General features: G+C 43.1%; 1 protein-coding gene across 1 annotated transcript in view; it reads left to right on the plus strand.

Moving 5' to 3' along the window:
• The first annotated feature begins 34 nt into the window (after window positions 1-34).
• Avl9 (AVL9 cell migration associated) overlaps window positions 35-26,892 on the plus strand; it is a 36,676-nt gene continuing 9,818 nt past the window's right edge. The window contains exons 1-12 of the mRNA XM_033761033.1: window positions 35-159; window positions 5,318-5,438; window positions 7,044-7,129; window positions 10,332-10,403; window positions 12,453-12,542; window positions 13,601-13,667; window positions 14,824-14,864; window positions 18,562-18,600; window positions 21,121-21,190; window positions 21,429-21,946; window positions 25,192-25,326; window positions 26,513-26,732. Of these exons, the coding sequence (XP_033616924.1) occupies window positions 97-159; window positions 5,318-5,438; window positions 7,044-7,129; window positions 10,332-10,403; window positions 12,453-12,542; window positions 13,601-13,667; window positions 14,824-14,864; window positions 18,562-18,600; window positions 21,121-21,190; window positions 21,429-21,946; window positions 25,192-25,326; window positions 26,513-26,732 (1,522 nt within the window). The 5' untranslated portion in view covers window positions 35-96. The remainder of the gene's footprint in view (window positions 160-5,317; window positions 5,439-7,043; window positions 7,130-10,331; window positions 10,404-12,452; window positions 12,543-13,600; window positions 13,668-14,823; window positions 14,865-18,561; window positions 18,601-21,120; window positions 21,191-21,428; window positions 21,947-25,191; window positions 25,327-26,512; window positions 26,733-26,892) is intronic.

A 26,892-nucleotide genomic window follows, 5' to 3' on the forward strand; every position in this document is an offset into this window, starting at 1 on the left:
CGGGGAGCCTGGGCCGCCGCAATGCCCTGGGTGGGGTTGGGCCCGCCGGCCTTCCCGGTGCTGCCGGTCCGGACCAGCGCTTGGCTGCTCTCGGGGATGCTGCACCTGTCCAGTTCGGGAGGGGATAAAGGAAGTGTGTTTACCAAGCGAAAGGTGCCAGTAGGTATTTTTCGGTTTCTTCACCGGACCCTTAATTAAGCGTCTGCAATGGAATATTTGCAATCTGTGCATCGAAGGCAAAGGAATAAAATAGAAGCGGAATTATTTCACAGGAGTGGGCAAACACTGGCGGGCGATGATGTCATACTGTGCTGATGAACAGTACGTTGGGCTTGAAAATGCTGATTGCTCCACTAGGTAAAGTGGCGTTTGGTTTCTTGCTTCTCACAGAAAATAGTGTTTTAGAGGAATTATTGGCACAAACTCAGTTCATTGATAACAGAAAAGTGGTGAAGGGTATGAAAAGATGGTTGCGTACGTGTTTAAAAGTCTGCTTTAAGATATATTCTCATCCCTCAGGTAAAAATGGTACAGAAAAACACCAAAGAGGAAGTAGCATTGTTCAGTACTCGGAAGATTTTCAGTAGTTGAAAGCTCCATGTTTGTTTCGATTTAAGGGGTGTTTTGTCTCTTCTTTTTTTTAAAATTTAGCCTCAGCTGGACTTGAGCACACTGTGTAGCGCAGCCTGGCCTTGAACATGCTGTCATCCTACTGCCCCAGCCTCCTGGGTGCTGGGATTACAGGTGCCCTGCTTAAACCTGTCTGTATGAATTTAGTGTTCACTTTATGACTGTCTTGGTGAAGTATTAGCTACCTGGAGGGGGTAAAATGATCTTGTTGAAGTCGTACGACAAAGAAATTCTAGAATCAACCGGTACTTCTTCCCGGCGCAGTACATGTTCATTCCGTGTGATGGACGTGGACACTCACTGTAAAACCATAGTGAATTGAGCTTTGGATAAGAAAGAAAACATCTGTCCTGGCAGGAGACAGGATGAAACTTAATTTTTGCTGTCATCTGAAAATTAAGGTTTATTTTTTACCTGTCTTATTGGTAAAGATGATATAATTTGTATTTCCGGAAAAGAAACAACATGCACTGCTTAAAAGATTGGAGAAAACTGAACTGCCACATGTAAAGTGAGAGAGGGGATGAGGTAGACCCTGGGTACTGTGGCCTTTGTCTGCCTTTGGCTTTTGCTTTCGGCACTGGAGCAGAAGTGACTGGTTGTATAAAAAGGACACCATCCTAGAAGTCAGGAGGCCCAGATGACATCATAGCACCGTGACCTCCAGCACGTCCAAATAACATAACTTTCTTTACTTCCCAGTTTCCTCTGCCAGGTACTTTGTGAGAATGTTGGACCTGGCAGCAACCCTTAGAGCTCATGGTCCCAGCTCCCTTAAATTGGCACTCGCCACGATCCTCCTGCCTTAGCCTCTCCAGTGCTGGGATTACAGGCATGCACTGCCATACCCAGCTTACATTTCTTTTCTTTTTTTTTAAATATATAAGTAATATGTGTCAATTTTTGCCATTCATGAATAACAATAGATTGACAACTGTTATGTAATTGTCACTATTCTCAATACTGAGAACTTTTCCATTATTCCAAAAAACTGTACCCATTAAACAATACATATTTCTGCCGGGTATGGTGGTGCACACTTATAAACCTAACACTTCGGGAGGCTGAGGCAGGACAATCATGGTGAGTTTGAGCCAGGCTGGGCTACCTAGTAAGTTTAAGCCCAGCCCAAACGAAATACATCACGAGACCCTGTCTCCAAAAAACAAAAAATAATTTATATTATTTTAATAGCATTTTTAGGTTGTAGGCTCTTAGAAAATAAAAATACATGCCTTGTTTTAGTTGTTACTGTAATCCAAATGGTATTTCACATAGATAGTGGCAAATTCTTAAAATAAACTTGTTGAATGTGAATTATTTTTTTGTTTTGTTTTTGTTTGTTTGTTTTGAGGCAGGGTCTCACTATGTAGTTGAGACTGACCTGGAACTCAATGTGTAGCCCAGGCTGGTCTCGAACTCAGTGATCCTCCTGCCTGAGACTCCTGAGTGCTGGGGTTACAGGCGTGCCCCACCACGCCCAGTGAATGTGAATTATTAATAGAAGGGACTATAATTCAAAGGGTGTGTCACATTCAAATGGAAGATGAGAATCCCAATTGAGTTTTTCCCACTCATATTTTCAAAAGTCATTTGATTTGTTATTGCAGCTTTAAAATTTTTATTTTATTTGTAAGTTATTTATGCAGTTTACAGTCATCTTGGGGAGTGGTTTTGTGTACACATTATGGCTTGGGGTTTTTTTTCATCCACTTCCTTCCCCTCTTCCCTCTTCCCCAGGCTCCCCCACCCTATTCTGTGTACTTGCTGATATTACCTGTCTTAGTTCATATTACGGCATACAGTGTTTACATTAATTGGAGTATGCAGCTTTAAAAAACTATACCTTTCATGTAGCAGAAAATGAAGGACTAAGAATCTGGTTCTGCAGACAAGAGTGTGCTGTAGTTTTTGTTTAAGGACAGTTTTGATTTTTTTACCAGGTAGAAAAGAACATAAAAGCAGCAAACTAAAGTCTCCTGGATATGTTATATGAGTTCCAAAAGGATCTTCCTCACTTTGCAGATTAGTGTCTTAGATGTCCTACAACTCTGTTTTATTAATCCGTCAAAATTCAGGTACATTTCGTGTTTGGAAAGTGTGTGTGTTACATGTGTAACATAAGTCTTGGCCACTGCTGTTCTTTCTGACCAGTGTATCAGGTTATTGGAGGTTCTAATTTAATTTCCCAGGATGAACTAATCAGCAACTTTCTTCTCCATTTTAAGATTTTCCTTCTAGTATAAAGGATTGCAAGTGCATGGTCCATTGGATGGCATCTCAGACTTCAGTGGTTTTAACTCGGGCGTGGGCTTTGTTACCTGCTCTTGCAGCTGTTCAGAATGACCCTGCTCATGTTGGTCACCAGTTCTTGCCCTGCAGTGGAATTATTTTAGGGAGAATTCCAACACTTGACTCTGTCCCTTTAGACTGAAGTGAACTGAGGTAAAGTTCCTGTTTAGAATACTGTCTCAGCAGTCAGCTTGATTAAGCCTGATGATTTGCAGTGAGGTTACTGTTTTTAGGTACCAGGGATCGAACTCAGGACATTGCGCTTGCGAGGCAGGGATTAGAACCACTGAGCTAAATCCCTGGCTAAACCTGATGATTTACTTTGTCATCTCACACGGACCACAAGGGAAAGCCACCTTCTACCAGATTTGGGGACCCAGAACATAGGTTGGTATAAGATGTTTGCTCATCTTTTCTGAATTTTTTGAAGTCTTCAGGTATTTTTTAAGTGAAAAATGTCTTTATTTAAATTACAAGAACACCTATTAACTGTACGCTTCGTTTTTTTTCATTTTTGGAAGGAAGTGAATTCTGTAGGTAATATGCCAGCTTCTAGTGGTGACTTTTCCAGTTTATTAATATGCTTAATATTTTGAACATTTTAAGTAATTTAAAGTACTAAACTATTTCAAAATAGTTTTGAAATATCCATTTCAACTCTTTCATCTAATTTTTTTTAATTAGCAAGGTTTTCTTTCTTAAAAACTTGCCTGAAGTTAGAATTTTTGACATGAAATTATTTCTGTGCACCTTTTTTTTTTTTTTTTGATACTGGGGATTGATCTCGGGTCCTTGTGCTTGCAAGGCAGGCCACCGAACCACTGAGCTAAATCCCTGGCCCTCTGTGCACCATTTGTAGAATAAATTTGCTAGGTATAGATTGTGCATTCTAGAGTTTTATTTGTTCCAATATATAAAACGATCAGATTTGTATAAGTTTTGCTAAATAATATATTCAAATATATATCAGATACTCTTAGGTTTCATTCACTGATTGGAAATGGGGGAGGGGGAGTTGACAGGCTCAGGCTGGCCCAGGCTACCCTCCAACTCACACCTCCCAGTTGCTGGGATTATAGGTGTACACCACCACACCTGGTTTAGATTGGATTTTTTTTTTTTTTTTTTTTTTTTTTTTTTTCTGGTTAACCTTGCACTTGCCAGGTAAGCATGGTGCCACTGAACTAAATCCCTGGCCCCCTAGACTGGAATTTTTTTGATTTGTTTTTTGTTTTGAGACAGGGCCTCACTATGTGGTTGAGACTGACCTGGAACTCACTGTGTAGCCCAGGCTGGTCTCTAACTCACAGCGATCCTCCTGCCTCAGCCTCCCGAGTGCTGGGATTACAGGCGTGCGCCACCATGCCCGGCTTTAACATTGGTTCCATCTATGATTTTTGTCATATTTGTAGGGCTGCTGTATACATCTGTATAGACTCCACTTGATCTTAGCCAAAAGGCTGAGAAGCGATATAGCTATATAGACTCTTACTCCAGAGAGAGGCATTCATGTGAACTGCGTGGCTGTGGTTCCCCCTGCAGTTGCATAGGGAGGCAGCTGACTACACTTCTCTCTCCCTCAGGAATCCAAGGGAGCTTTGTTCTAGGAACCAACGTAAAGAAAGAAAAAAGAAATATATATGACACTTGAGTAATACTGAATGATTATATAATGTTAAAAAAAACAGGAAAATGTTCAATAAGAGGATAGATTAATCAAGGACATAATAGCATAGCTGTTAAAATTATTGTGTACAGGGCTGGGGATTTAGCTCAGTGGTTCTGCCACCTTCCTTGTAAGCGCAAGGTCCTGAGTTTGATCCCCAGTACCCCCCAAAAAATTTATTGTGTACATAGAAACATGGGCATTTCTGTAACTTTTAAGCTTGACTTGCTAGTTCAGCAGTTTCCAAATACAAGTGTTTTTTGTCAGCAAATATACCAGCAGGAAACAAAAGTTCTAGAGCACTGCCAACACAGTGCAGGCAGCCTACAGTTTATGAGTGAGTTGTGTTCCAGAAGTGGGCTGTTTGAAATTCTAAACACACTTTCCTAAAGAAACCCTGTTGTAAGGACGCTCATCCCACAGGAGCACAGAACAGCCTTAATTTTCCTCATAAATTTTTTGGAGTATATGTAATATCTACACTTAACTTCTATTTATAGCAGTTTTATGAGACAGCGTTTTGAGTTCTACCTAAAAGCCCTTAAATCCGAAAGTGAAAAAGGCTTATGAATCTTTTCTTCCTTTTTCTTTTTTCTCTTCTGTGCCCTGTTTACTAATACAGGTGTGGCTTATCCCCACATCTGCCCCTCAGGGTTTGAGCATTGTCCTGTGAGGACAAGATGGTGCCTTTGATTAACCACCTTCGGCTAACGTCTCTTACCATTTCAGGTTGAGTTCTCTTACCCACCCCTGATTCCAGGAGATGGACATGCCAGCCATACTTTACCTGAAGAATGGAAGTATCTGCCCTTCCTTGCCTTACCAGATGGCGCGCACAACTACCAGGAAGGTATGTGGTGAGATAGTGGAATAATTAGTAAGTGCCATTTTTTAAAGATCTGGGGGTGAAGGGCAGCCAAGAGGGAAGGTGGGGAAGCAAAAGTAAAAAGGATCAAGATGTGATATCTATGTGTACCGATTTCCCACGACCATTGGATTTATTATGTATCACAAACATATACTGATAAAATAAAAGTTTGCTGAGACACCCTAAAGATTCTGAATACTTTGATAAAAGAAATATCTTGGCTTATTGTAACTATTTATAAAATACTGATGTGCTGGCCAGAGATGGCACATACCTTTAATGCCAGCTACTTGGGAGAATAAGGCAGGAGGGTCACAAGTTAAAGCCAATCTGGACAACTTAGCAAGATCGTGCCTCAAAATAAAAAAGAGGGCTTCTGGGGATGTAACTCAGTGCCCTGGGTTCAAACCCCTGTGCCACACACACCAAACAAATGCTGTTTGGAGATGACTGGTCATGCGCTAGAGCCCTCCAGAGCACACTGGCCTGGGATGGTGATCCTCAGCCACCTCTGATGGGAGCCTCACTAAATAAGTCCAGAGTACAATGGCCGCCTCTGGGAGCACTCCATCAGTTATACTGTAGGCTCCTCTCAGCAGCAAGAAGCAGAGGCTGCCTGCACCAGATGCACACGGCTTGAGCACTAGCCCCAGGCTTCCTGGACTTGGTACCCCAGCGCCCACCTGGAAACAGCTGAGGTGGTTTCTCCACCTCCAGAACCAGTGTCATCAGTGCTCTGCTAGCAAGGGTGAGTGCCTCGGAGAAAACAGTGCTGAAAAGTTCCTGCTGAGCCTCCTACCTTATAAATGAGTGCTTTGCCAGACTTCATGAGAGACTGCATCCTGCCATGGTATTAGAAGTTCCAGCAGACTAAAGTGGACTTGATTGCCTATTTTCCTAATACATTATTTAATAATGTCCTCATGAAATAAATCACATTGTTCCTATCCAGTTTAAATATAGGCTTTAGGGCCACGGATTTAGCTCAGAGGCTCCACTGCCTGCCTTGCAAGCACAAGGACCTGAGTTCGATCCCCGGTACCAAACTAAATAAATAAATAAAGACAGGCTTTATAACCCCAGAAATCTTTTTTCCCCCTTTTTATTACGAAAGTTTTCAAAGCTACAGAAAAATTATTGAATTGATTCTAGCAAATTCTCATAGTTACCTCTCAGCACTGAGATACAATACCTGACAGCCACAACTTAAACGAGAAGTTTGTTTTGGCTCACAGTTTGTAGAGCTTTCAGTCCACATTCGGCTGGCTCCAAGGCAGGGTGGCAGGGCAGAGGGGCATCACAGAGGAGAAACAGCATATGGCACAGCAGACAGAAAGTAGAGCGACACAAGAGAGATGGAAGGAGACACTTCCAGGCCATGGCCCCAGTGACCAGATGTCATCTCCCAACAGCACGTTAGCTATAAACTCGAGTGCACTATCTGCCTGTGAGTATTTCTCCCCCGTAATCCAGGCCCTAATCTTAACCCCCATGGTAATTTAAATCCTAACCCTATGGTAACTTAAAATTTCATTATTTATAAAGGTAATTCACTTCAATATTTATATTTTTCTGTGTATCTTTTAGATACTGTGTTTTTTCACTTGCCACCCAGAAATGGAAACGGAGACACAGTATACGGTATCTCTTGCTATCGACAAATTGAAGCCAAGGTATTATATTTAATATGAATAAAAGAAAAACTGCATCATCCTTCCTTATATATGGTTCACTGAGGGCAAAGCATAGTTTGTATTTTTCATGTGGTGCCTGTGATGTTTCAGATTTTTATAATTTGTCACTCCTATAGTACCAGTTTATTCTAGCTAATATTTTTTATAGATTGACACTGGTGTTTATGATCATATGGCATATATTTTATACACTGTTTTTGGATAGACTCAAGTTACCCGTTTGTCTTTTAAGTACTGTATTAAAGTTTCATATTATCTTTCACTTTTCTGTTTCTAGTGTTCGGTACTTGTGTTTGTCAGTTTTCCATCTTGTGACAAAATAACCTGAGCTAATAAGCTTACAGAAGGAAAGGTTTATCTTGGCTCAGTGATTTCCATGGTTTCAGTCCATGGTTACTTGCTTTGGGCTCGGGTGTCAGGCAGTGCATCAAGGCTGGAGTCTTGGCCAAGGAGGCTGTTCACCTCATGGCGGCCAGGAAGCAGAGAAGGGGCTGGCAGGGGCAGCCCTCGGTGACAGCCCTCAGTGACCTAACTTCCTCCAGCAAGGCCCACTCTTCAGGGTCCTACCACGACCCGCTGCACACAGGCCAGGGACCATGCCCTTCATACGTGGTCTCTAGGGACACGCACCCAAACCATAGCAGTTCCCTGAGACCAGTTAACTTTAGTGTTTATTTGAACAAAATGAAACAAAAGCAATTCACAAACTGGGCGGCTCCTGCCAATGTCATGATCAGGCAACACTTTTAGAAAAGAAGCGAGATACAGAATCTAGCCTACTTGGCCACAGCCTGGCCATTCAACCAGCTGGTCAGTTCTAACTTAATATTAGTTCATTGGCAACAGGTCTTCCTTCAGCACCCAAAGCTCAGTTACTGTGAGTAAACTCTTACTTGTCTGGTCTGTGGGTCTCAGTACAGGAGCTCAGGACAAATCAGTAGGAGGTCACTGATCCTCTAAAGTAGTGAGGAGTTCCCAGTCTTAGCACCAAGTTGGAACCAGCAAGGAGCTTTGAAAGCGAGGGTGACCAGGTCCCTGAATTAATCCTGAGCACCAGGTGGTTCTAATACACGGGCAGAATTGAGAACCATGGCTCTAGAACAATAGTTTTCAATCAGAATTAGCTGGGCTCTTTTTCGTTTTCAAATGTGTGCTATCTTTCCTCCTGCTGACTGAAAAGTATCTCTGGGGCTAGAGCCTGGGCAGTCATTGAGTTCAGAAGCTCCCTTGGGTAGACAGTTAACTTAGTAAATCTCTTCATTTTCTTCTATCTTCACAATGAAAATTTCAGCATTCAGGTATATCGAAAGAATGGTACAACAAACACGTGCACACTCATCACAGAGATCAATTCTTAATGTTCTACCACACGTGCTGTGTGTGTGTGTATGTGTGTGTGTGTTCTCTAAGTATCTGTAAGTGAATTACAAGTGTAAATTATAGGCTGCTCAAAGTCAGTTAATTCTATAGAATGAACAATCTAAAATTAAAGGTACTACATCTCATTATCACATACACTTTAAATATACACATCTTTTGTCAGTTATGCTTCAGTAAAATGGGGAATATAAAAGAAATCTAAAAAAAAAGAAAGCCAAAGATAAAAGAAACCTGAGAATAAGTTCACTTAATAACTCTGTGCATTGATCTCTTCACATACTGTTACCTTTATATACTTATATATAAAATAAATTGAGCTGCTGCCCTTTCGCAGAAATCAGCTTCTCTATTTCTTCTTATCCTTTATAGATCACATAAGCACTAGTAAAATTGTTTCTTCCAGTTATTCCCTACCCTCACAGCTGTTACCATTAACAACAGTTCTCACGCCCTGTGTAGCTTTTAAATACTGCCTCTAACCCCTGAGCGTGACCCACTCCAGGGTATCTGAGAGTTGCCCATTGCTTCAAGTTTTTCTAGCTACATCTGAGAAACAGAATAGATATACTGGACATGAAAAGGACCTAGAAGCCTAGGAGAAAGTTTTTAATTCTCTTTGAATGAAGGTAGGATAAAATGGATGGATCCATTCAAGAGCAAGTCTCTACTGTTGACCTAATTTAATGACAGATTTGACACTGAGCCCCCTTGGTCCTCTGGGCAGATCAAGGAAATGTCAGGAAAAGTCATTTTTACTTCCTGCTCTGCCTTTCTGAAATGGACCAAATCAAGGCTTGTTTCTACTAGCAGAGACCTGCAGAAATGTCACACACTGTCTAAGTTACTTTCATGTCCCTGAGACACAGTACCGGATACCTACAAGTTAAAGGAGGAAAGGTCTTTTTCAGCCCACAGTTTATAGAGGTTTCAGTCTGTAGTCAGTTGGGTCTAAAGCAGGAGTGGCATGACAGAGGAGAAACAGCTCGTGGCAGAGCAGGCAGGAGGCAGCAGCAAGCAGCAGCCTGATGTCCTTGTGTCCCTTTTATCCTGTCCAGGCTACAAGCTTTTTCGGGATGCCACCCACACCCAGAGTGGGCCTTCCCATATCCACACCCATAACTATGCTAAACCAATCAGTGAACTCATTGAGTATCACAGACCCTTAATCCCAGTGTCATATATCCTTAATCCACATTCTCACACCCTACATCCAGCCACCTCAAAAAGCCCCAGCTTTGAGCATGTGAGGCTTTGGGGAGACATAGAGATACAAGCTGTCCTCGTAGGCACTGAGGAATAAGTTATGAACACGGCACTGGGCTGTCACACAAGTCTGCCAGGATGTACCCCAGTCTTGTGTAGCATGGCTAACTTAACAGAACTCTGGACTGTCTTCCATTCTGGAGCAGCAGCCTGTTCATTCCTGTCATTTCAAACTGGCCCCCTTCTTAACAGAAACATTGATCTCTTTTTTTTAAATTCAGGATCATCAGTGGTTGGTTTACACTGGATGGTTGACTTGGGTGTAGTGACTTGTACAGAAAGCAGTCTCCACCATTAATTCCTTGAGAGCAGCAAGTGTCCCTTCACTGTTAAATTCCCAACGTCTACTATAAATTTGAGCACATAGTACTCACATTTATTCATTCAATGAGTGTTTTCTGAGAACCTCAATAAATAACTTTTTAAATTTAACTTAAGTGCAAGAAATTGCTTTTTAAATACTATTTTCCTATTGAAAAATGTGTTTTCTGCATACTACTATGAAATATTTCTGACAATGTCTATTTGTTGATAATAGGCATTGAAAGTAAGGCAAGCCGATATCACCAGAGAGACCGTTCAGAAAAGTGTTTGTGTTCTAAGCAAGCTGGTAAGATAAAACTAATGTAAGAGTAATTGAAATGTAAAATATCATAATTACTCAGATTTTATTGATAATAAAAAATTTATGGCTATTACAGTGAAAAATTTGGGCCTTGCTTTTTAAATTTTAAAATGTTTGAGGAAAGGAAATGACACAGTGAAATTGTACTATAATATTACTTCAAAATTTTGTTTCTTCTAGGTGCAGGTTGATGCCAGTGTATGTTTTGTTGGGTTGGGGTTTTTTTTGGGGGGTTGTTACTGAGGATTGAACTCAGGACATCATGCTTGCGAGGCAAGTGGCTGCACCACTGAGCTAAATCCCCATACCATTTTTAAAAAGAAAATATTTGACATTCTTTGGCTTTCATAGTACAGTAACATCAAATGTCTAATTGCGCATGTGAAATACTGTCCTCAGAATCCCCTTTGTGGGGAATAATCCAGATCTATATCACATTAGATGTATGTATTTACCTTATCAACCATTTCCCTAGTTTACCTAAACCAAAATGGAGAATTTTTTTTTTTTAAATCTAGTCACTAAATGTATGTAGGTTTTAATTATTTCTTCTGCAATTGTCCATTTTCCTGTCTACAGGCAATTTAAATGTACTTTGCATAATGGAGTTTTACAAGGGTTTTTTTTGTTTTGTTTCGTTTTTGTACTGGGGATCAAATTCAGGACTTTGTGCTTGCAAGGCAGGCAGAGGAACCACAGAGCTAAATCCCCAGCTAAAAATACTGTGAGCCTTCACAAGATTTTTGAGACTCAGAATACTTCTTCAAGGTAGTAAACAGGACAAGAATATATTTTCCTTTTTTAAAAATGCTATAAAAACACCTTGCAATCAAAAAAATTGATAGATTGCTAATCTGATTCCTATATTGAGTTTCTAGAAGGATAACCTGAAAAATACACATCAGTAAATTACTGTTTTATGTTGGGCCGGAGACAAAAGCCTGGGACTGTTGGATATGAAAGGAAACACCTTGTATCCCTGAGTAATGATGGTTTTTGAAGGACAATTATCACCCTAACAGAAGCCATTTCTAGGTCAGGTGTTAATTCTATACTAGATACCTTTTATATTGTATATAATTGTCTTTTTTTTTTTTCATAACGACCCTGAAATATATTTACTGTTCCCATTTTATAAAGACATACCATGCAAGTGCAAGGTCCCAAGTTTGATCCCTAGTACCAAAAAATAAAATAAAGACATACCTAAGAGAAACAATATCTAATTTCTCACAGATATGAATTAAATGATAAAATTGGGATCAAATCTAGTGTCTGTCTGTTTTGAGACGGGGTCTCACTATGTAGTTCAGGCTGGCCTCCAACATGCCAGACTGGAATCTAGTTTTCTCTGTCTCTGAAACAGACACAGGAACTTGAAGAACTCACTCAAAAAGGCCTGACTGTTCATAGTGCATTGTAGTCTATATGTAAAAATACAATAAATTTACATTTAGATGGTAGTGATACATTATTATCAGGAATATTGGGGAGAAAACTTGGCCAGTGTTACTTTTTTCCTAACTAATTAGAGTATATTGGACTCTGTCCTAAAGAGAACATACAAATGAGAAAATATCTAGAAAAGGTTAAAAGGATAGACATAGAAGAGGATCTTAAGTAGAAATAAGAATTAAGGAAAATTTAGATTCACTGTCAACTGGCAGTGCACCTGTACTCCTACCATTCAGGAGGCTGAGGCGGGAGGATCTCAAGATTGAAGCCAGCCTGAGCTATATAGTGAGACTCTGTCTCACAAACAAAACAAGAAAAAGACACACTGTCTTGTCACTCAGTGTGGAGAGGGTGAATGCCCACAAATAGCAGTTGAGTGACGAAGAAGGCCCAGGAGACTGTATTTGTATTGCCAGGTGCCCAAGAGTGCAGGTAGTGACATCAGCCTCCATTTGTGAGTGACGAAGCCCCGAAAGTTAACGGTTACTCATGGCTTTCTCTTGTCCTTTTTAAATCACAAGACTTGGGGTGGCTTGTTGTGACTGTTACCAACCTAATGGTAATTTCTCTCCCTTTAAGCCTCTCTATGGCTTACTTCAAGCAAAGCTTCAGCTCATTACACACGCGTATTTTGAAGAGAAGGACTTTTCCCAAATTTCCATTCTAAAGGTAACTTTATACTTTCGTATTGATGTATTTGGCTAAAGATACATTAATGAATCAAGTGAATCTTGTCAGTAATTCTGTGAAGGACAATATTTATAACTGAAGAAAAATGTTCTTAACTGGGCATGATTATGGATGACTGCAACACTAGTACCCTGGGAGGCTGAGGCGGGAAGATTGCAGGATGAAGCCCAGCTTGGGCAACTTAGGAAGACCCTGTGTCAAAAACCAAAGGCCTGGGATGTAGCTCAGTATGAAGGTTCTGGGTTCAATCGCCAATATCACCAAAAAAATAAAAATAAATAAAGACATTCTTTGAAAATCCATTTACATGAAAATATTGAAGGACCATGGCTCTGGTAGGATACTTCTAAATTTACCCCAGCCAGGCATGGTGGTGCACATCTGTAATCCCAGCACTCAAGAGGCTGAGGCGGGAGGATTGCCACGAGTTCAAGGCCTGCCTGGCTACACAGCAAGACCCTATCTCCAAAAAACAAAAGTAAAACATAATTTTAGGAAATAATTATTATAAATAACTTAAATAAGTGTTGTGAATAATAGTGTTTTGTGGTGGTGCTGCATCTGTACATCCGTTTACTGTACCAGTGAACTGCACACTTGCAGCTCATGAGGCTCCCAGTTCCTGGTTTCTGATAGCCTGGAGCAGAGAAGCCACACGATTATTTTCTGGAGGTGGAGCATGCTCTTCTCAAGACTGTGCTCAGTGTACAGGTCCTGGGTCCCGCTGGATGCTGGCGATAGTAGGGCAGTTAGGGACACAGTGATGAAGCAGGGAAGGTGTCCTACCTTCACCCCACCTTGACAGGCACACGAGGGGGCGGGGAGCGGAGGCGTCCGGAGGACTCACACTTGTGTCCAGCTCTCTTCTGACACAGCTCGTGTCTGGAAGCTAGGAAACAGTGCTGGAAACTGGCAGAGTTTCAGAGAGGCCTTAACTGTTACTTAAGTTTAGCCCCTGGCAGGTCAAGAACCATCTGTTTTCTGATCATATTTCTAATTCAGTATCAAAAATGATCTAAATTCAGTCTGTTTCATAGGAGCTTTATGAACATATGAATAGTTCCTTGGGAGGAACTTCGTTAGAAGGATCCCAAGTGTATCTTGGTAAGTAACTTGTACAGGTCGGAGGAGCTGCCTCGTTCTGTTCAGCTGAGTTGTTGTCAAATGTCATGATCAGAATCCGTGTCTCTGTGGAACCTGACTCTTCAGTAGTCAGTGCTGCTGCTGCTTTAGAGATGCTCTGGCCATGATTGTTCCGAGAAGGTTTGTGGTAACATACAGGTTGTGACTTTCACTGCTATTATTGTACAGGGCGATGTCTGCTTTTCGGAACAGTAGTGGAAGTTTATTCTCTGCCTTACTTTAATGCTGACCAGCTCAATTCCCTGTAAAACAGAGGGAGAAGAAGACAAAGTAGATTTCTCAATTACGTTTTAAGATTTTTCAGGTTAGGGATTTTGTTAAATTTATACTATCTTGACAACCCAGAATATTCTTTGATGTCTAAGGAACTGATTCATCTTCATAATAAAACGTTTATCACACAGTGATTTCTGTCCCCTCCTATTCTAGCATAAAGTAGCAAAATGGTGGGAGTTTACATTTGCAGTCCCGTGTATAATGTAAGCTAGACAGAGAGCACCCGTTCTGAGGACATTTTCCTCTAAACTATCTGCTCTTACGCTATGGCATTGGAGGCAGCTGACTGGAAGAGACTGTGTTTCAGAAATAATAGCGTATGTGATCCAGTGACCACAGCCGTCCTGAAAGGACTGACTTGTGAAGCCTCTGTTCGTAGACTGGAGGAGGGTGCTAGACCTGTAATATCCGAACAGTAGCTCCCAGCAGTGTGTGGTCGTCTGCGTTTATGTCAGAGGAATGGGGGTGGTGGCGGAAGGATCGAGATGTGTCACGTGCGGCCACCAGCTCCCCAGGCGCTCCCCAGCGTGATTCCTCTGCACTGCAAACATCCACCAATCAAAAAGAAAAGACAATCTTTTAAAAATCAAATGAAAAAATTAGTAAAAACTAAATACAATTTAATTTTTGCGGGTCACGTTTGACCCATTAGATGGGGCAGGGTTAAAAATTTGCACCCTTGAGAAAGTCCTCTTGGACAGCACTGTTTCTGAGCATGTGTGTATGTAACTAAATCCTACGTGAGTATTTGCATAGTATTTTCTTTTTTTATGTTCCCTTCCTAACTTTCAACAAAAATAGTAGGGTACAGTCACAGATTAGCTTTTTGTTCATATTGTAGGTCTGTCTCCTCGAGATCTTGTCCTTCATTTTCGACACAAGGTATGACGCCTTAGAGTGTGTGATCTACTGAAATGACAGTGATACTGTATTCCTTTTACTGACCGATCCTGTGTGCTGCATCAGCTGCACGTTATCCTTGGTTTCATAGCTATTCAAAGTTGAAAATGTCAGGCCTGCTAGTATCTTAGACATTTATCAAAGACTACAAATGCTATCTGTTTACTTATTGCAAGATGGGTTTCTCCCCGCTGTTCTTTCTAGTTTCAGCCATCATAAGATCAGAGGAGAAGGAAACATGTTTTGACATTGTAAAATGTTGTTATGCTGCCCTAAGAATAGAACGTTTTCCAGTAAAATACCTGTCTTTAAAATACCTGATTTCGGGCTGGGGATTTAGCTTAATGGTTCCACCGCCTGCCTCTCAAACACAAGGGCCTGAGTTTGATCCCCAGTACCAAAAAAAAAAAAAATCTCATACATTAACATTTTTTGTCTTGAAATCATAATAACAGAGCTTTCAGTGTTACAAACCGCTTTTCCTTGAAAGGTGACAGTTTGTATTTGGCGTGCTTTTGCACAAGTAATGTGATCTTGCTGTTGTGTGCACACTGATAGTTTGTCAAACCTTGGCTCATATGTTGTAGTTGGAGAGCAGCACGCGCAGCACTCAGGTCGTCTGTCAGTGCATTTCTTGTACCAGACTTGATAGAATTCAGCCAGAGATTTGGCTCAGTGGTTCCGCTGCCTGTCTCGTAAGCACAAGGACCCGAGTTCGATCCCCGGTACCAAAAAGCAAACACCACACACAAACCTGAGATGATCCAAAGTAAGAAGAGCAATGCCAGGTGCTCTCAGTGACTGACAGTTACTTGGCAGACAGTTCCACACTTAAGGGTTTCGTTTTTACAACTCCCAGCTCCTCCCTTCACACTCCGTCTTCTCAAGGGTTGCACACAGGTCATAGAATTTGTTTTTCCAGACAGAGCTTTCTTAAAATCCCAACAGCTGCGAAATCTCACCGATGTAAGCATGGAAAATCAAGTTCTTTAAATTTGGCTTTATCTGGAGAAGTAAGAAAATTCAAGGTAGTCTCTATCTTACAGAACTGTAAAAATCCATTACTAAAATTCTCCTTTGCACCTGCTGAAATGCTAGAAAATTCCATCTAGATTTCCTGAGGACTTGTAGGATTGTCCACAAATGTTGCAGAATTTTCTAAATGCATTTTTAGATTTGGAAAATATTTCAGCTGATCATTTTCAAGGTCTCTTTCAAAACCTGCAGTTTTCTCTCAAATGTTTTGATATCACCAAACAACTTTCTGCTGTTCTCCCTACACATTGTAGATTTTTGTTTAGTAGTTTGAGGTGTACTGTATGTAACATCTGTAAAGAACATGAGGTGGTTAAGCCGGGCCATATCAGTGAGCTGTGGACATCCCTGCCCTTTCTCATTCGTACACAGCCTAATTTCATCCAAGAAGGCTACAAATCTCTCCTGGACTCATCTCCACTCATCTTCTACTCAGCCACTGGACATTATTATGCATAAGTAAAGTGTTATCCTGTGCCTGAGCCTCATCAAGACATGCTTGAAATTGTTGAAAATGCAGAGCATGAACCGTGACGTGATGCACCATTTTTGTGACATTCTGGAGGATGTTGTTTAATCTTTTGCTGCTTTACCTGACACACAGGGCTTCTTCATGTATAATACAGTGACCCTGAATGTCTTTAACAAAGAACTGTGCTGTCACCAGTAATTGAAAGCACTTTTTCTGGTCTTACATCTTCTGACGAGAAAGCGTCCAGCTCGGCCCTGTAGATGTCCATCCACCCCTGGTGTTCTCAGGCAGAGACACAGGTGCACCCACTCTTCTCTCGTCACGTCACCAACAGCAGAACAGAATCGCCGCTAGCCTGGCGTTATTACTTTTATCTGTGCTTTCATCCAAGCACATGGAGTACTAGCCTGCCTTTTGTAAGTCAGCAGTGAGCTTTAACAGTATTTCTGCTAAGTGGCATCTCACAGATGCGTTGCATAATTTTATCTTTGTGGGAAATCATGGAAAAGAGCCTTCTTCCCAGACAACATGACCATTTTGATAAAAGCCCCAGAGAGGGGCTTACTGTGTTTTGCTATACACAGTGAAATTCGAAACCTGGCTGCAGTCAGGTGACTTGTTTTAGAAAGATAGTCACAAAAACTAAGATACTGGGAATGGTGTTTCCTCAGTTCCCCTTCAAGAAACTCTCCTGGACCAGGGATTTAACTCAGTGGTTCTGCCACATGCCTTGCAAGCTCAAAGTCCCAGTGTTGATCCCCAGTACCAAAGAAAGAAACTCTTCCAGTTTCACCACGTTGGGCAGCAACACTTCTGCGGTTGGTGTCAGAGTGCTGTCTGACACTTGATGTGTGACTACACAACACTTGTACTACACAGAATGTGTAACACTTTCCCGCTGTGCTCTCCCCAGGCCTCTTGGAATTATCTTCCACTATCTGTTTTCAATTTGGCTTTTCTTGTTGTCGTTTTTCGGTGTTCAAGACTTGGAGTCTGCAAAAACAAAAAAGTTTCTTAAAAAAATGAAGCACCCAATACAAATCTATCCCTATACCAAAAACAGCTAACACTGTTAGCTAAACAGTGGAGCCTGTTGTGATGATTCATGCCTGTAATCCCAGTACTTGGGAAGCTGAGGCAGGAGGATCACGGTGAATTCGAACTACATAGCAAAATCCTGTCCCCCCCCAAAAAAAAAATGGATATTCCCTGAATCATTATTCAGCAGCAGTGATTCTCAGCTGGGGTTTCTCTTTAATCTGCTGAGCACCACTGCAAGGGGACAATGTTCCTCTGACCACCAGCTTTTGGCCCTCTCTGAAAAAGGCATCTGAGTACATTTCCTACCTTTTGGAGCTTCTGCTAAATCATAGCCAGTCCAAGCAAATATATATATATATCCTTGCTCCTGTTTTCATAAATTCTAGATGACTAAATATGAGGGCAGGGGCCTGGCATATTAACAGAAAGTCTCTGTATTTAGAAGATCTCTTTGCTAAATCCTAGATATTAAATTTCAGTTTTTCATAAGATAGCTAGTCTTGTGTTAATAAAAATAACTAAAACATCCAATGCAAGCATATATATGTGATGTATATTACATAGCAGTATGTTATAACTTTTTATTATATATAATTTTACATAGCAGTATAAGATAGATAGATATATGGTGTGCCCTGACTGTCCATGCGGAGGTTCAGATGAGTCACGGCTCAGGCCATCATCGCCTTGCCCCACCCCTCTTTCCTGAGCATACGCATAGCCACTCGTACTGGTAGCTGGTGCTCGGTTTCTGGGAGACATAGCTCATGTGCGGACGGAGAGGCTCTTCGTGCCCACTGTGGTACGTGATGCGTGCCTTAAGTTCGCCACCACTGTGTGAGATGTTTATTAAACACCTGCTGTGTGAATGTCCTGAACATCCAAACATAAATAAATAATCCCTGCCCTTTAAGGTACTGTGTCAAGCAAAGACAGCACTATACTCCAAAAAAGGTAATTCAGTTATAGATTTAACTGTCTCACATTTCTTTAGAGAACACAGGTAATGTTTAATTTCTTAGTATAAGTTTATGGTTTTCCTGCCTTAAAATGCTGTAATTATGTTTGAGGATGGGAAATGGTGGATAATAGAATTGAGTTTCTAATTTTAATATTTTAATCTTTTTGTAGGTCTTAATCCTGTTTAAATTAATTCTTCTGGAAAAAAAGGTGAGACATGAAGGGGCAGAAGGAAGAATGGTTTATTTTTTGACATTTCTTACATATTACATGATACGGGAACATGATGATAAAATGTAAGATGTTTCTTGCCTGTCAAATTGTGGGAGCTGAAGCACATGCTCTCTGTGCCTTACAAAGGTAAATCTGCATGTTCTTTCTGGAGGCAGTTTGATAGCACATGTAGTTATCAGGACAGTCTTCATAGTAGGCAGCAGAAAACCGATTTGTTTTGTTTTTTTGAGACAGGGTCTCACTATGTAGTTGAGACTGACCTGGAACTCACTATGTAGCCCAGGCTGGTCTTGAACTCACAGCGATCCTGCTGCCTCAGCCTCCGGAGTGCTGGGATTACAGGTGTGCGCCACCACACCCGGCAAAAACACCAATTTTAAGCTGATTTAAATAAAAAGGAAATGTGTTGGTTTGTTCCAGCTTTAGGACCAGTTGACCCAGTGGCTCCAGAGTGTCACAGTACCCCGTTTGTCCATCTTGTACAGTCCACAGTGCGGGCTGTGCGGAGCCTGCTGTGCCTGTGGTGGAGGAAAGGCAGTAGTAACTGGGCTGTTACTTCCTCCGTCACGACTGGTGGCAGAGGTGATTCCTCTTCCCGAACCGTTAACATGAATTCTCCCTTCGGGCCTGTCGGGCTGTGTGCCTGCCCTGGATTGTTGATGGCTGTCAGAGATCTGCCTTTCCTGATGGGCTTTCACTAAGGTTCCAGGCCGCTCTAGCTCAGAGGCCTGGGACTTCCCACGGTTCGTGCAGACCACGGCTCATCCTCAGCCACGTCTCATCTGCCACTGCTTCTGTAAGTAAAGCTGTACTGGAGCGGAGTCACGTCCATCCCGCTGCCTGTCTCGATTGCTTTCACTCTGTAGTGGCGGTGAGGAGTATTTGTGACAGAGACCCTGTGGTCTAACTCACCCCTCGTAGAGAAATGTTGCCGACCGCTGGTTTAGACCACTGGAGTGCCGTCCTGGGACTCAGGGCCGGTTCTCTGTGCTGTGTTACTCTGCTCAGTGGGGAAAGGACTGCACCATGTCCAGTCTGGTTCATTACCTTTAAAGTATCTATTCCTTCAACCCGACGGTTCTCCCCTTAGTTTAATTCTTTTCCAGAATTACAATGAGTTGGACACAAAACTCTGTCTAATAAAGAATCCGTCACAGAGTCACTTTTAATAACGAGCTATATATTAATAGCTAAATGATGGTTTAATTTTTATGTTGTGTATCCTTCCAAATAATAACAAAAATACTCAGGTATCCTACCAGTTGTTTAGTAATGTGTGCTCTATTTAAAATTGCAGTTTTAGGGCCAAGGATTTAGCTCGGTGGTGCTGCCACCTGCCTCACAATCACAAGGTCCCAAGTTGGATCCGTGGTACAGTTTCAGGGCCAGGCATGATGGTGCACACCTGTAATCCCAGCACTTGGGAGGCTAGTCAGGGAGATCTTGGTGAATTTGAGGCTAGCCTGGGTTACATAGTGAGTTAAGGGCCAGCTTGAACTACAAATGGAGGTTTTGCCTCAAAAAAAATTACAGTTTTAAAGAATGGGAAAAGGGCTGAATTTTCTACCTGGGTTTTTACTAGGAAGATTGCAGAACTAGTGAGGTCTCAACTGTGCGTTGTTAGAGATAAAAATCTGTAGCTGCCTGCTTTCTTCAGTCTGGGATCCTGTGGAGGGTCATGTATCTCATCACTAGCTCTCTCTAACCTCAGACAGTCTAACCACCTCTCTCTCTTCGTTCTTGTAGGGTTTTTTTGTTTTGTTTTTTGTATTTAAATGAACGACATTGGCACTTTGGGTGTGTTGTTACTGAGGATCAAACCCAGGACCTTTGCAATGCAGCTATAGACCCAGCCTTTGTTTTGTTTTGTTTTGTTTTGTTTTTGGTACCAGGGATCGAACTCAGGTTCTTGGGCTTGCAAGGCAGGTGGCAGAACCACTGAGCCACTGAGCTAAATCCCCGGCCCTTAATTTTTTATTTTGAGACCTCATCACTTAGTTGCCCAGGCTAAACCTGAACTTGTGATCCTCCTGCCTCGGCCTCCCAGAGTGCTGGGATTACCGGAGTGCACCACCGTGCCCAGCTAGCATTGGTACTTTTTAAAGGGGTCACGCTAGTGTTACAGGATTAGAGCTGTGTGGTTGCTTTCTCATGGCTAGTTTTTGAGAGTAAACTTTTTTTTTTTTATCAAGAATGCTACACAGATGATGGTGTGTCCTCCGTGGTGACCTCAGAAGTCTGGTCACCATTTACACTACTGGTGACATAGCTGGACCCTGGGTTGAGGTGCTGGTCACCGCTTTAATAGGCCCAGCCACCTGTCAGTGTCAGTGACCACTGCTAAGTAGTTCCTGAGTAACGCTGTACATTTATCAGCTGTCACTTCTCCACAAAGAACCTCCTTTTTTGTTTTTTGGAGAGTTTGTTTTTGTTTTTGTTTTGTATTTTTAGGTTCTCACAGACTTCCTAATTTACTTTTGGTTGAATCTATTTCAGGTTCTTTTTTATATCTCTCCAGTGAATAAATTGGTGGGTGCGCTGGTGACTGTGTTGTCCCTTTTTCCAGGTAAGAGAAGAGCGGTATCTATTCGCTCTTACTGACTTCACCGTCCAAGGGCGAGCTCATTAGGGTTATTGTTTCTCTTTTAATGTGAGGTTTTCCTCCTTGTCCGAGTGTTCTTTGACTTATACTAACCCATGTGCTAAGTTTTTACAAGAGTGTTGCGCCATATAAAACAGCACACAGCCCCCGGTCTCCTCCGTGCTGTCACAGCCAGGCTGCCCTCCATTGCGGTGTGTTTCAGGCATGATTGAGCACGGTCTCCGTGACTCTTCGCAGTACAGACCCCGCAGAAGCGTGTCTGAAGGTGCTGGGCTTCCGGACGGTAATCTCCCTGCAGACGACTCTCTTCCTGGGCCTGGCTCTGCTGCTGACTTTTCAAAGGCCAGTCTGGGAACTGGCGAGAAAATCATGGCCAGAGACCATGGAGGAAGTGCTGCCATCGAGACCAAAGAGCACAGCAAAAGACAAGAACTCGGTAGCGGTCAGTATTTGAAACCTCCATCTCGTCCATCTCCAGAGTCTTCAGAAAGTGACTGGGAAACCTTGGATCCTGGTGTCTTAGAAGACCCCAGTTGGAAAGAAAGGGAACAGGCGGGGTCAGACCAGACAGACTTACTTCCAAAGTACTCTGTGCTCTCAGACAGCACTCCAGTCACTGCACAGCCTCAGGCCAATACAGGCCCCGTGGTCCTGACGCCGGGACTTGTTTCAGGCTTGGAGGAGGACCGGTACGGCATGCCCCTGGCCATCTTCACAAAGGTAACGCTCACACCCTCTATGGCGGGCCTCGTACTTAACTCTCAGTACCACGTGTGGAGTGGTGTGGCATCTGGTGACAGTGTAAGGCCATGTGGAGCTGAGGCCAAGGGTTTTGGGAAGAGCCTGGAGTCAAATCAAGTAAATGGAGTCAGCAATCACTGTATTGGGTCTGTGTTTAATTACTCAGATTTCTCTTTGAAAAAAGAATTAATTAAGGAAATCCAGGTAGTCTTGGTAGCACTTAACACGTATATATTAAAATACTGCCGTGTAACCTGTATTCCCAGCTAGAGGCCGAGGAAGGAGGATTTCTTGGGCCCCAGAATTCAAGATCAGCCTAGGCAACATAGCAAGACCTTCTCTCCAAAAAGAGAAAAACGCTGCCTTTTTTACCTCTAATAATTTTTTATAATTCTGTATATTAGGGAAAAGATACAGCAGTTGTCTGAGTCCAGCTAATGTCATTTAAGCTGATGATCTTCAGTTCCCTCCTTTTTCCTGCAGAGTTTCTTCCTTAGGGCTGAGCAGTGCTCTGGTGTATCTAAACCACGTGCTCTGTAACCACCCCTTGACGGACCACATCTCGGCTGGCAGGAAGGGAGGTGCAGCAGACATGAGGTGACCCTAAGCCCTTCGCAAGTGCACCAAGCAGCGATGCAGCCGGGTCACGCAGTCATTCTGTTTCAGTGTTGCGGGGAACCTCCACACTGGTGTCTGGTGGCTGTGCTAATCTCCTTTCTCACCAGCAGCACAGGGGGCTCCTTTTCCCCACATTCTAGCCAGTGTCTGTTGTGTGTATTCTCCCACCCCTCTTCGGTACCCGGATGGAACTCGGGACCTTGAGCCTGCAAGGCAGGTCGGTGCCACTGAGCTACACCCCCGGCCCTGTTGTTTGTATTCTTCACAATAGCTCTTCTGACTGGGGTGAGATGGTCCTTCACTGTAGTTCTGATTTGCATTTACTGTTTGAACTATTTTTGATAAGTGATTGTTCACTTCATTTGCCCAGTTCTTGATTGGGAAATTTGGGGTTTTGGATATCTTCATATAATCTGAATGCTAATCCTCTGTCAGAAAAGAAGCTGTCAGAGAGTTTTCATCGTCTGTAGGTTTTCTGTTCACCAAATTTGTTCTAACATACTGGAGAAGTCTTTTACCTGTGTCTGTATGTCAGTGCTTGCCTTATGTTTTCCTCTGGTGGCTTCAAAGTTTCAGGTCTTATACAGTAACCCTTTGATCCATTTTGAGCGGATTTTTTTGTACAAAGTGAAAGATGGGGATCTAGTTTCAATCTTCTACTCGTGGTCATCCAGTTTTCCTAGCGCCATTTGTTAAGAGGCCATCTTTTCTCCAGCGTGTATTTTTGGCTCCTTTGTCAAGAATCAGATGACCGGAGTTGCGTGGGGCTCTTTCCGTATCCTCTGTTCTGTTGCTTTGGTCTGCTGTTTGTCACTGATTTGTGGAACTTCTGTCTGTCAATTATTTGTTTTATGTCCGTGTTTTGAGAGACTTGATTAAAAACCCTGCCCCACCTGAAGCTCTGCGCAGCCTTCTCCTCGCTTTGTGAAGCACTCTACTTCTGCCTCTCACATTTCACATTTTGTCTGCCTGGAGCAGATTCCTGCGCGGCCGGGCAGGGCTGCTGTTCTTCAGGAGTCTCTGAGCCCTTTGCACTTCCTCACGGCCACGCGAGTGGAGATTTGGGGCGAGGTGAGTGTTAGAGAGACTCGGCCTCCCTGGCCCAGGGAGGCTGCAGTGCCGGGACCTGCTCATCCTCGGACCGGGAAGAGGAAGCCGAGGCGTCGTTGGTCCCAGCTTTCTGCACCGTGTCACTGTGCCCAGCAGCTCACAGTCCTGTGTCCTAGCTGTCCTGTGACAGATTCGCTTCCACACAGCTCCCCCCGGTTGCAGTGTGTGGAAGCCATCGCTTCTACCCTCTTGCTCCACTGGACCCTGGGGTTGCTGCCACCTTCTGGCCACCGTGAGCAAAATGGCCGTGAACATGGGGTGTGACTGTCTTGGTGATGTTTCCTCAGTTCTTGTTCTGTGTTCTTGTTTTTTATTTTGTCTATTTTAACCATTCTACGCTGCGGTTTCCAATGTGGAGCTGGAATTGTCATAGGAGAATAGAAAGCCAGGAAGGGCTTTGGTGTGGAGGCTGCTTCCTGTGAGGGACCTGTGCTCTTGCCTCTGCTGTGCCTTAGGGACTGTTAGAAAACAGGCTGAACTGATCTGATAGCAAAGTTTTAAAAGTATTCTGTGAGCCGGGCGTGGTGGCACACACCTGTAGTCCCAGCACTCGGGAGGCTGAGGTAGGAGGATCACTGTGAGTTCGAGACCAGCCTGGGCTACATAGTGAGTTCCAGAGCAGTCTCAACTACATAGTGAGACCCTGGCTCAAAAAACCAAAAATAAATAAATAAATAAATAAATAAAGTATTCTGAGAACTACTATTTGAACAGTTTTATAACCATGTAATATTTCCACTTAGTTCAACAGTCAGAGTTTCCAGAGCATCTATAAAAAATATCCCTATGGCTGGGTGTGTAGCTCAGCAGCAGAGTCTTTGCTGAGAACACTCAAGATTTGGTATCCAGTGCCAAAAAAAAAAAAATTTTTTTTTTAAATCTTTCCGCCAGGTTTTGTGGCTGCGTTACACTTACAGTATCAACACTTAGAAGGCCAAGGCAGAGTGGTAAGAGTGAAGCAAGCCTGGACTACAAAGACCTGCCCCCAAAAAATTGTCTCCTGTCGGGCATGGTGGTGCATCCATACTTCCTGCGAGTGTCATTTTCCCTTTTAATAGAAGCAGAGATCTTGACACATTTTTGCACGATTTGTATCAGTAGGGCAAAACAACGCAGTGCTTGCTGTTCTTGTAATAGTATTTTGGAAGTTACGTGCAGATGCATGTGTGTAAGTTTTCTACTAAACAACATACAGTACTTTTTAAAGGGCTTAACTGTTTTCTAAATGTTAAAGTCCAGTTCATTACTGTAGAGGCTTAACATTGAACCAAAAACAAGGTGGTCCAGGAAAGCAACCTTCATGTTAAACCACCTGACCAGTGTTGGCCATTATACAGAAGATAAGCTGATTAGGAACCAGACCCGCTGCCGTGGAGACCCAGGAGCCCTGGAATTGTGCCGGAGAGAGGACACCGCGGGCGGGCAGGAGGCAGCACAGCCCTGCCTCTCCTGCTGAGCTCTTCCCCGCTCATGCCCCGGTGCTCTTGTTCCCGTAGGGATACCTGTGCCTGCCCTACATGGCCCTGCAGCAGCACCACCTTCTCTCCGACGTCACCGTTCGGGGATTTGTTGCTGGAGCTACCAACATCCTTTTCCGACAACAGAAACACCTCAGTGACGCCATTGTGGAAGTACGTTCGTGTCTGAGTGCATGTGCTGGCCCTTGGGTCCTTTCTGAAATGCGGTTATGAAAATACAGCCACAGCACGAATAGCAGGGTGGTAACTGCTGCTGGGCGCTGTGTCCTACACGCCTTGTGCATTAACCAGTGGATTTTCGGGGCAGCCCTGCAAGGGCAGTGAGGGAGAGGTGCCGGGGGGCAGGGACGCTGCTGCTATTCGCATCCACAGAGCTGAGGAGCCCAGGACCCGCGCTGAGCAGTCATGCAGTCGGAACCCCTCTCACCTTTAGTGTTCTCTTAATATTAACAGAGCTAAGAGGACCTGTCTGACATCATATTAGTATATTTAAAACTTAAATAGTTTAATTTTAATTTTATGATCGAAGTAATTTTTGAAAAAAGAACAAAGTTTTAGCTGCGCCAAGGTTTCTGTCATTTCTGACACAACGTACAGACTTTATGGAAAAATGGTTATAGTAAATGAAAAATCCAAGATTTCAAATGATATTTGTATTGATCTAAATTTGAGGAAGGAAAAATATGAAGACCATCGGGAGAGAAGGTACAGATGTTAGCATTGGTCCATTCTAGTGGGGAAGCTGGAGAGGCTCCTGGGTGTTTATTATTTTACTTCAAAACTAAGCAGTAAACTGGGTGTGGTGGCGCACGCCTGTAATCCCAGCACTCGGGAGGCTGAGGCAGGAGGATCACTGAGTTTGAGGCCAGCCTGGGCTACATAGTGAGTTCGGGGCCAGCGTGAACTACAAAGGGAGACCTTACCTCAAAAAAAACTAAGCGGAAAGCTATGTCTGTTTCTCTGTATATTATAAAAGTATTCTAAAGTGTATTCAAAAGGAAAACTTTAGAAGAATTGTACTTATTCACTTCTGTGAGTGAGATAAAAGTGATTTTACTATACAAGTATCTCTGTTTTCCATAATGCAATCAACATGAGTTACTTTTATAATTCAAAATAATGTGTATATACATATATTTTCTAAAACACAGAAAATAAACATTTTTTAAAATGCAAAATGAAGAAAGCTTTCGTGTGAAAGCCTGCCTCCGTTAGACTCGTTTCTGGAGTGCTGTCATTCGCATTTTAATCTCCAGCTCCAGCTCCCCAGTAGTTGCTCTGTGGGGTGTGGTGTGGGAGCTGCCTGCCCGCAGACTCTGACCTGCACCGCGTCCTGCAGGTGGAGGAAGCTCTGATCCAGATCCAGGACCCTGAGCTCCGGAAGCTGCTGCACCCGACCACCGCGGACCTCAGGTTTGCAGACTTCCTGGTGAGGCACGTGACCGAGAACCGGGACGACGTCTTCCTAGACGGCACCGGCTGGGAGGGAGGCGACGAGTGGATCCGGGCCCAGTTTGCCATCTACATCCATGCCCTGCTGGCTGCCACGCTGCATCTAGGTGAGACTCAGGCGGGCACGCAGCCGCCTTTTCCTTGTAACACTCGCGATGATTTGAGTTCACGGACGTTACTTAGAAATCCCGTTGCTCGCTCATACCGACCGCTGCAGCGAGTCTTAGTGTTGTGAGATTTGTGTCCCCCAGACCTTTTTCTTGTCGT

The sequence above is a fragment of the Fukomys damarensis genome, unplaced genomic scaffold, assembly GCF_012274545.1.
Source record: "Fukomys damarensis isolate Sample0158 unplaced genomic scaffold, DMR_v1.0_HiC HiC_scaffold_7, whole genome shotgun sequence".
Taxonomy (NCBI): domain Eukaryota; kingdom Metazoa; phylum Chordata; class Mammalia; order Rodentia; family Bathyergidae; genus Fukomys; species Fukomys damarensis.